The 11,095-nt window shown below is 41.5% G+C and overlaps 1 protein-coding gene across 1 annotated transcript in view; it reads left to right on the forward strand.

Moving 5' to 3' along the window:
* LOC105527554 overlaps positions 1-11,095 on the forward strand; it is a 74,647-nt gene that overhangs the window by 8,495 nt on the left and 55,057 nt on the right. The window contains exon 2 of the mRNA XM_011963904.1: positions 3,416-3,533. Within this exon, the coding sequence (XP_011819294.1) occupies positions 3,416-3,533 (118 nt within the window). The remainder of the gene's footprint in view (positions 1-3,415; positions 3,534-11,095) is intronic.

Below are 11,095 nucleotides of genomic sequence, written 5' to 3' on the forward strand. Positions count from 1 at the left end.
TTTATCCAGCTTGCCATTTTGTGTCTTTTAATTGGGGCTCTGTCCCAGGGAGAGATCAGAGTTCTGTACATATAACCCTGGCTAGAGTTGCTGAAATTCCTGCAGGGAGGCCCCACCCAGTAAGGAGAGCTGGATCAGGGTTCCACTTAAGCAGTCTGGCCACGATTTCTGCACAGCAGCTGTGCTGCATTGTGGGAGACTCCACCTCATCTGAACCACCTGGACTCCCTAGAACTGGCAGGCTAGAACAGCTGAGTCAACCAAACCACAGAGATGGCGACCGCCTCTCCCCCTGGGAATTTGGTCCATCTCAGGCCGTCTCCAACCTGTTGCTGCTGGCTGGCTGGAATTCCAAGTCAGTGGGGCTTAACCTGTGAGGCACCACGGAAGTAGGTCCTGCAGAACAAAGCTGCTTGACTCCCTGGATTCAGTCCCCTTCCCAGGGGAAGGTACAGACAGATCTGCCACCTTACTGGCATTCCTAGGACCAGAGTATGTAAAACTGCTGGGTCTCCTTGTATGCCTGAGCAGCTACTCTGCCAAGGCTCCACACACCTCTGTGTATCAGACCCAGGGCCCTGGTGGTATGGGCTCATGAGGGGATCTCCTGATCCACAGGTTGCAAAGATCTATGGGAGAAGCATGGTTTCCCAGGGGAGGTCACACAATCACTCACCACTTCCCTTGGCTGGGGACAGGGGTTCCTTTGGCTCTGTGCCACTCCTGGGTGGACCCATCACCCCACCTGCTTTTCTTCATTCTCTGTAGGTCAAATTGTCGGCCTAGTCAGTCCCAATGTGAGAATCTGGATATTTCAGTTGAAGGTGCTGAACACATAATGCATGTTTTCCTTTGATCTCTGTTGTACTTAATGCAATGAATAAATGTTAATGACTTTAGATATTTGCAATGTTATATATTCCTGTTTACTTTTTTAATAAAAGTTCTTTTTCTGGATACAAGTTCGTTTTCTCTTTGATATTATAACTTATATCCCATAATAGTTTTGGCAGACAAATGGTTTAAAATGTTACTCTTTCATTGCTTATAGAAGTTTTATAGAAAATTGTCTTTTTTAATCTTTATAGATAATAACCAATGATATGGGTCTTCAATTTTACAGATTAATAAACAGAAAGAGAACAAGGAAATGAGAAAAAAGTATGGCAGCTTAAGTGTCAAGGTTTGTATTTAAGTTTTTTCTCCTCTTTCTCTTTTATTTTGTGCTTCCCTGATTTTGGCATCTGAATTGACAAATCTATGTAGCATACTGAGGTTTTTCACTTTCCCATGTCTGAGTTTGAAAAAGAAAGTTCTTGAAGGTGAGAGCAAGGCCAGGAGCAGTGGCTCACGCCTATAATCCTAGTACTTTGGGAGGTCGAGGCAGGAGGATTGCTTGAGTCCAGGAGTTCAAGACCAGCCTGCGCAATATAGTGAGACTATCTCTTTAAAAATAAATAAATAAATAAAGTGGTGTAAGAAGTGTGAATGGGAAATCAGGAGCTGATTGTTGAGAACAGGGAGCAAAGAGTGAAATCGAAAGCCAAAAAACCAGCTAGTGGGGCATCAGGAGGAGTGCATCCTGATATCCTCATCCTTCCTACTATTTCCCTACCTTCTTCCTACCTAGATACAGGCCTCGAGCTGCCACCCGCCCCTCTCCACATAGATCTCACCATTCCAGGGAATTCCAAAGAGCATTGATTTGTTGGTGTGTTCTTCTTAGGACATGAGGATTAAAGGGGGAGAGTGGAGAAATAAGCTCAGCCTACCAATCAAATCCTGCCAGGGGAGATTGTGGGCCTGGGAGCAAGAACAAATCCATGTGCTCTAGGACTGAAAACCTCAGCTCTGCAATTGCAGCTCAGGGGAGGGGTAGAGTGTGAAAGAGAGGGACACAAATCCAAGAAACAAAATGAGAATAACAAAGTTGTTTACTTTTGTGTGGTAGGCTGCAAAATCAGCCAAGGGGAGAGAAGCCTCTTTGTCCCCATGGTCCAAGTCTCCACCCAGCACCACAGCTTCGAGGCCACATTCTGCTTCCATGAGTGTATCATCTGCTGGGGCCAAGAAAGCTAAAACTCCAAAGAAGGCTTTAAAGGAAGAGCAATCTGTGGTAAGAACTGCTTCCATGACCATACCCTGTCCACCTTCCTCTGCACAGGGGCTCCTGTCTCTTTAGCCCTATCCATGAGGCCTGCAGTCTAAGCACACCTCGTTCTCACCCCTGAGTGGGGGGCTCCAGCTGCCTATTTCTAAACCAACATGTCAGGGTGAGCCTCCTTCACTTTCCCAAGATGAAGTCATCAGTATCCCCAGCCAGGCAGTTGAGTCACTAAGCCCCAGTGGGTCTCTATTTAATTACCAAAATAGAGAAGCTATATCCCAAGCACTTTCTAGGATATACAGTCTCAAACTCATGACTGCCCAGTGTCCATCAGAAGCTCACTGAAGATTCCCGGAAGGACACACAGGTATCCAGTCCATTTGCTCATGCAGGATTCCTCTGGAGGAAGTCATGCGGTCAGCGACGTGCATGCATGAACTCTATGCTGCTGCTCTCCTTTTCTACCTTTCCCCAGATCATCACAACTGTTTTTGCAGGAGCTGGGGTGGCACCCTTGGTCTACATAAAAAGGAGGTGCTAAGAAGTAGCTCTGGGACACTTAGCTCACTGTAGGCTAATTGTGTGTATATTTATGAGGCACTCCTCACTACATTATACAACACCTCCCATCATCATGACCCTGTGTCTCTATAGCCTTCTGCTCTTAGCTATAAGGATAGTTGTATTTCTACAACTCTTAGTTGATCTGTGGACACTGTGAATTGTGTAAGTAGTCAAGGCTCCTCTTAGAAGGCATAGAACCCAATTGGTGACACATATGGCCGATGCCAAGCACTTCACATAGAGTCTCTCCACTGCATATTTTGCTCTCTCAAACTCTTTGTCCTGTTCCTACATGTTCCCTCGTTCTTCATTCTTCCCCTACACCGGGCAGAATTTGCATTTCTCTCACTTAGAGCATGGAGGAGTGGAGCAGAATTGTGCACGCTGTGTGCATCCTTGCTCCAAAAAGGGGGAAGGCAAGGTGCCGACCCCTTGTGCCCACTCACCAGGAGATGGACCACTCCTCATATCTACAGAGCAGGAGGGAGCAGGTAGAGCAAGGCCAGGCTTGTTGCGCTAGTGGAAATCACACTACTGGGAAGAGAAAAAGGATTCTCCTATGTGAGCATTTCCACTTTGCAGAGGGTTAGGACGTGTAGACAATTGGAAATCAGTGTAATTTCCCAAGGGAAAAAACTGACACTGGAAGAGGATAAATTTTGCATAGAAATGACCAGTGATTAGGTTCTAGAAGTAAGATTTTTATAACCCAGATTTTGGGAAGTATTTTTTTGGACCACACAGAAAAAAAGAACTGGCCCGCTGTGCAATGCTGCGTGCTGACCTGGTTGGGGAGACCGGCCACGCTGGGGGAGGGGCCCAAGACTGGGTCAGCTGCCATGAAATCGGTCAGGTGTCAGAGGTCTGTGGTCTGAGGCTCTGAGATGATGGCTAGGAGGACTGCAGAGCCCAGTCAGCCACTGGGGCAGAGCAGCTGAGCCTCTTGTCCTGGGGTCACAGCAGCAGTGGGCAGCTGCAACAGAAGGTGCCTGGTCCCTACAGCAACCCGAAGGCTGGAACTAAATCCTAGAATTCCAGTTTGGAAGCTCCAGTGTCCCCAGTTTACAGATAGAAGCTGAGCTTCCAAAGTCATAGCCACAAGAGGCAGAGATGTTCCACGTTGTCCCCCACCAAAAATGCAAAATAAAGGACAAAGACTGACAAATCTCTGAGAAGGTGTCATTTCAATAGACTTTTCTCTTTGTGTAACAATCTTTCCCTGTGACTGTAATGATTGTGGCCTGGGTATCTCCAAAGCTTACCAGAACATTTTGTCAGCTGAAGGAGTCTCTGAAGTTAATATGTAACAATAAGTGAAAATTGGACGGTAGGGGGAGGGGAGAAATTACTTAAACTGGGGTTCCGTATTTATATGAATTGGCTCAATTGTAAAATGAAGTATGTTTTTCTAGTTCATTGTTATTACTGTCACTTACACTTTGTTAACAATAATAATCCTATTGTTCTAAGCGCTCCCTTCTATCCCCTTCCACTGTGGTTTTTTCTTTACCGTATATATACACAGTCTAGCTATAATTTTCCTGCTCCTCTCTTTTAAATATTTAACTCCATGGAGGTAGCTGAACCTCTTAAAAATTGTCTTTAAAGGGTTTTATAATATTTACCACGTGTAAGTGACCACATGGAGGGCTTGTTACAGGAACTTTGTACATCAGTCATTTAACGTATCTAATTAATCATACTTATTTTTTGAAATCTGTGTCATTCGGTGGGAACAGCACACGTGCTACCCACAGCGAAGCACACAGTGATAAACTGAGTGTTTAGCCAGTCTGAAAAATACGATATGAACATTAGTCGTCTGATATTTATTAATGAACGATTTCACAACATAAAATTTGTATTTGTACAGTGCTTTTATGTAAAGTTTGTTTTTTGATATGTGCAAAACATTTCAAATACTCAAGTTTCACATATCAAGGTTAAAATGGATTCTCAGATTTTCCTCTCCCCACCTTGAGTAATTAGTTAATTAGGGTTGCACCCAATACATGCTTCCATGGAGGACTTCTGAGCTTCCATGGGGTAACCTGGTCTGTACTGATGAACATATGGTGCATGCTTTGATCTGCAGAGAGAATCGGGGCCCTTCTGTGTGGGAAATGGGACATGGGAGAAAGTCAGTCATGTTCCCTTTCTTAGACTTCTCTCAATACAAAGCAATTTGTACAGATAAAAGACTTCAATAAAAACTCTAGAACTTTTTTTTTCTTTAACGTTCAAGAAGTGTTAGGTAAAAAAGTATTGCAACCATTTTGCAGTTATGACCATAGTCACCTTGCAAGCTAGTGATTTTTTAAAAATTGTTATTATGGGATATAGAATTATTACTACAGGTATATAATATTATAGGCTAGCCGGTTGAAGAGAAGATCTTTTCTTCTGAAATTTACTATTTTTCTCCTAGATACAACTCTTATTTGCTTAAATTGCACATTTAAGATAAGCTCTATTAGAGAAGAAAACGTTATAATCTGCTTATTGTTTCATTATTCCATTCTTTTTTTCCCTTGGCTTGGCTTGATACAGCAGGCAGTTAAGGGAGCTGCAGAGCAGTGTGGGAAAACCAGCACTTTACCCGTTGTTTATCCGGCAGCGCTAAACAATGCAGTAATACAGAGATAGGACAGTCCTGTACATGTGCATGGTCTTCAGAGGTTGTCAAAGGATATTTACTGTATTTTGATGGATTATGATGACACAAAAGAATTTTCCTTATCATACTTGATCTTTGTTTTATAATATGGATAACCCTAAAATGTAGCAATAAAATGTCAAAATCATTGAAAATCACATTTTTCATTTATCACTAAAATGAATTCATCTTTAGATTCTGTTCTCAGAGAGCATAATTGAAAATGTGAGTAATATATTTAAAATCCAGCTGAAAGGTGGCTTTTATCTTCTGCCTTATTTTATGCTGGGTAGTTTGATAATAAATTAAATAAATACTTTCAGTATATTTGGAACAGAAAATATTCTAGTGAAAATAGTGTTTAATGTTTGTGGGATACATGAAAAGATGTCAAAAACCAACTGAAAAGGGGGTTTATGCTTGTGCTTTTATTGATTTTGTTGGGAAACAATTATAACATTTTATTTGTGGCATTCACTAGGTTTGAGCGTAACTTAAATTGAGGGCTGAAGATTTTGCTGTGAAATCAGGAATAGATAAATTCAAGGTTTGAATAATGTACTTATTCTTCCCTACACACTGTCAGCCATTGGGACAGATGTGAGGTCTTGACCACAGATGATAGCGACTTGGTGGTAGCAGAAATGTCATCCCTGACATTCAGGAGCCCACAGACAGCAAGGTGACCCTCTTCCCCACCCCCGCCCCTCATATGGTGTTGCTTGATTCCATTTGCTGGGGCTTCAGCTGTGAATTTCTCTCCAGTTCCCAGTGGGAGTCGAGGCCAGTCCTGAACCCCAGGTCATTTGGCCAGATTCTTGACACTACCCAGACGTGGGTCTTTCCCCCGGAAGGCTGAGCATCTGACATGCTGTCATTCATCCTGACTGCCATCGTCACATCTGCCAGTGCTGCTGCCTGGTGTATTAAATCGCTGCTCACCAGAGTCAAGCCAGAGGTGGCTGTACCCCTCTAGACGCTGGCAGTGGACTGTTGACCACTGTCTTTGGATTTAGCCTTGCCAAACTTGTCAGTTTCTCCAACCCCAGTCTCTCCAGATCCCAACTTCCTCCTCAAACCCTGGGAATAAGTCTATGTGTGTTATAACACATCAATTTTGTTTTCTTTAGGAGCTAATTTTCATGAAGGACTGTTCTTAAACCTTTTTTCATTTAACACTCTCTTAACTTTCTTTTCCTCAATGGAATCTCTGCTTGTTCATCATGAAAATTGATCCTATTAAAATTCTTTGTTTTCTCTTATTGATTCATCTACTACTATTTCTTACCATTTGCATGTCTGAACAATGTTAGATAACCAGTGACATCTCACCAAATTGATATATTGCTCGCCAAATCCAGAGTTCTTAAGTTGTGTTAGCTTATGCAGCTTAATTAGGGAATAATGGTACACTTTTATTTTAGGCTTTAAAAAATCTTTAAAACAGTCCAGGGGTGGCTGGGCACACCTGTAATTCCAACACTTTGAGAGGCTGAGGTGGGAGGATCACTTGAGGCCAGGAGTTTGAGACCAGACTGGGCAACATAGTGAGACCCCACCTCTACAAATATTTTTTAAGTTAGCCAAGTGTGTCAGTGCGTGTCTGTGGTCCTAGCTACTCAGGAGGCTGAGGTGAGAGGATTGTTTGAGCCCAGGAGTTCAAGGCTGCAGTGAGTTATGATCCCACCACTGCATTCCAGCCCAGACAACATAACTAGATCCTGTTTCAAAACAAAAAAATATGTCTTAGAAACAGTTTGAGGATCTCCTCTAGCAATCTCAATGTGGGAATCATTTCTTTGTTGTGTGTGTGTGTGTATGTGTGTGTGTGTGTGCAGGTATTGAGATACTGTATCTCAGCCCTTGTATTAACTGGACTTCCCAAATTTTCATGGCATTTTCCCTTCCAAATCTGTAAAAGAAAAAGAAGTTATCTACACCTAATACCATGAAGCACTATGGAGTCCAGTTAATCCCGTGGCTGAAAATATACAGTGAACATTTATTTGAATTCATTCCACCAGAAATGATGGTCACAGGCCTAAACAACGAGTGTGATTCTGGTGATCTGTCTCCCTTGTGGAGAATTTGCAAGTCGAATTCAAATACAATTTATAAAATTTCTGTCTGGTTTACATTAAATGAAGTATAAGAATATTTGAAAGGTCTTTTTGTGTTACAATTGGAAAGATTTCAATATGAAGGTTTAGATTTTTATGCAACCACTGGAAAAGTTAGGAAAGCAAAAATCAGGAAAGTAACATAAAAAAGATTTCAGACCGAAGCATCCAAGCAGCTGATTGATAAGAGGTCAATAAGAAGCCACTGCAATCCACAGGAACCTCTGGTGGGAAATTTCCCACCAAATAGCTTAGTCTTCAGCGGTAAAGAGAGCGTTTCTTATAAGCTCCCAGGAAAGCCACTTAAAACTCATATCGGTCCATGAATCTTGCTCTAAATGCCTTTGGATAATCTCCAATATTCCTATCAAAGGTACAGTTCTTTAGAGTTCCTAACATGTTATATGCTTCAAAAATTAAAGTTTAATATAAATATTTCCATGTGACAAAAGTTGATATATTTGTCACAGCAAGATTTGCATTTGACACTTTTATTTATGCCATTTCTAGAGCTTTCATTTCTTTGTGTAGATCTAGGTTTCTGTCTGATGTCATACAACTTCTTCCTTTTGGTCTGCTGGCAATGAATTCTCTTAGTTTTTGTTTGTGTCTGGAAAAAGACCTTTTTTGCCTTTATTTTTGATAGATATTTTTCTGAAATATTTTCTGAGTCTGGGTTGACAGTTTTATTCTTTTGATACTTTGAAGATATGACTACACCCTCTTTTGGCTTGCACAGTTCCTGACAAGAGTATGCTGTAAGTTTTAACTTCGTTTCTCTCTTTCTAATGTCTTTTATTTTGGATTGACTTCAAGAGTTTCTCTTTCTCTTTGCTTTTCAACAGCTGGATAATAAAGTATCGTTGGTTTCATTTCTTTTTCATTTCATTTCTATCATTTCTTGTCCCTTCTCCTTCATCTCTTTATTTCTATTTATCCTGAACTTCTCGAATTTGTAGTTTGATATCTTTTATTTTTTTTTTTTTTGAGATGGAGTCTCGCTCTGTCGCCTGGGCTGGAGTGCAGTGGCCAGATCTCAGCTCCCTGCAAGCTCCGCTGCCTCCCGGGTTCACGCCATTCTCCCGCCTCAGCCTCCCGAGTAGCTGGGACTATAGGTGCCCGCCACCTCACCCGGCTAGTTTTTTGTATTTTTTACTAGAGACGGGGTTTCACGGTGTTAGCCAGGATGGTCTCGATCTCCTGACCTCGTGATCCGCCCGTCTCGGCCTCCCAAAGTGCTGGGATTACAGGCTTGAGCCACCGCACCCGGCCTGTAGTTTGATATCTTTTATTAGCTCCTAACCATTACCTACAATTATGTCTTTGCCTTCAAATATGTCTGTGCTAGACTGTTTGATGTTGTTCCACAACTCTTACATGATCAGCTCATTAAATTTTGAACTACTTTTTTTCTTTGTTTCAGTTTGGAGAGTTGTCTTTTTTACCTACCTTCAAATTCACTGATTAATTTTTCAATTACATTGAATCTACTGATGAGCCCATCCAACAAATTCTTCATCTTGATTGTTGCCTGGTTTATTTCTAGTATTTCCATTTGATTCTTTTTACATTTTCCACCTCTCTGATGAAATTCCCTATCTATTGCTCATCATGAATGGTGTTCACCTTTTCTCCTAGGTTCTTTAACATTTTGATTGTAGTTCTTTCAAAGTCCTTATCCAAGATATGGGTCCTTATTCCAAGATATGGGTCATCTTTGAGTCTGGTTCTGTTTATTGCTTTGTCTCCCAACAATAGATTTTTTTCCTTGCCTTTTTGTCTGTCTTTTGTTTGGTTTTGTTTTGACATTTTAATTTCCTTTGAATATAAGTCAGTTTTTGCAAGCTAGAAAACAGAATCAACCTGACTCAATCTAGTCTTCTAGGGATCCAGGCTGAGTCTTGCAATCTTTAGCAGAATGCCATCATAATACTAGGTGCTAGTGCTAGGGTTATAAACTCTATATAAGAACCACTTATCTGCATTTTTCATTAGGAAACAGCCAAAAGTACAATCCTTAAAAGCATGATATACAGAACAGCTTGATATACAAAGGACAGAATAACCCAAATTGTATGCTGCCCAGTCTATTGGTGAACCAAATCAGAGCTCACTAAAGATTGGTAAACAGAGAAAGTGTTTATATTTTGAAAACTTGCTCTGTGGTTTGAAATATTCCCAGATGCTGTCAATAAGAAAGCAAGTAAAAAATATAACAGATGTACTCTCACTGACATTTGATTTTACCATCGTTTTCCACTAGAACATGAAGGTAGAAATAAGTGTAGGAGATAAGATACTTAGGTATTCTAAAAATAAATTACTTAGTAATTTTAAAAAGACGTACTGTATTCTTTCATTTGCTACAAGAAAAAAATTGACAATGAAGGCTATTTAAAAGAAAAGTTGAACTCTAAATAGGATGGTGAAGGCAACACATTCCATTACAGGATAACTTCCCATTTTTCCAGACAATGAACATTGCTGTTCCTCCATGTTCCATATTCCTGGGGGAAAACCGTGTCGGGAGCTTTTTGTCAGGGTCAGGAGATGAAAAATAGACCATGTCCTAATGAGCTGGTTGTAAGCCCAGATAACATATTTGGAATAGACCCATAAAATCTGGCCAATGTTTTATTAAACATCTGCAAACTACAGAATTCTTTAACCCTTAGACATAGTTTCTGCTCAGAATCTTAAAGCCAGGTGCAGTTCCACTGTGACTCCTCAGGGCTGAGGTGGGTGCTAGTCATCAAAGTCTGGAAGGTCATGGTAGGAGTAATCCTGGTAGCTTTTGGATGCATTCGGCAGGGACACCAAATTGCCAGTGATCAGAACTGGAACAACCTAGTCTGTCCCCACTTTGCTGATGTAGCCTGACAGCAGGAGGGAGCCTTTGATAATAGAAAGGTGCCAATCAAAAACAGCACAGTGGCAACTGCAATGGCCTTCTAAGGCATCTTAGGAAGGCCTTTTTTAAACCTTAGGAGGTCAATGTAGCCATTGTGTGTGCTGGAGAGCCTTGAGATTTTACTTTACTACTAGGGATTCCAGTAGCCAAATTGGTATGGTCATCACACGCTGACACAGCTACAGTTGGAGCAGCATGCCAGGCCACCTGTGCACCGAGAGCTCGCCCGTGGTTAGCAGTGGGGATGCCAGAGGCCACATGGTGCAACCTCCTAACATGGCTGGCACCATCCAGCCTGTTCCAGCAAGCTGCCTCATATTTCTGATTGAATGCTGGACATCATGTGTAGAATAGTAGAGATTGAAATAAATTGTATTCACATATGGAAATAACCTGTCTCTTATGAGACCATGGATACACACACCCATACACATATGTGTATATACATATATGTGTTGAGGGGGGATGTGTATGACTACTGTGACAGGTTGGGCCAATGTAACCAAAGTTGAGTTGAGATTGGTTGTTGCTATGGTTACCTCTAGTGGACCACAGTCTTTATTTTTTTATTTTTATTTATTTTTTAGTAATAAAAAAAAAAGAGTCTGGCTCTGTCACCCAGGTTGGAGTGCAGTAGTGTGATCTCAGCTCACTGAAACATCTGTCTTGTGGATTCAGGCCGTCCTCCCATGCAGCTGAGACTACAGGCACATGCCACTATGCCCAGCTAACTTTTG

Source organism: Colobus angolensis, unplaced genomic scaffold, assembly GCF_000951035.1.
Source record: "Colobus angolensis palliatus isolate OR3802 unplaced genomic scaffold, Cang.pa_1.0 Scaffold63, whole genome shotgun sequence".
NCBI lineage: Eukaryota > Metazoa > Chordata > Mammalia > Primates > Cercopithecidae > Colobus > Colobus angolensis.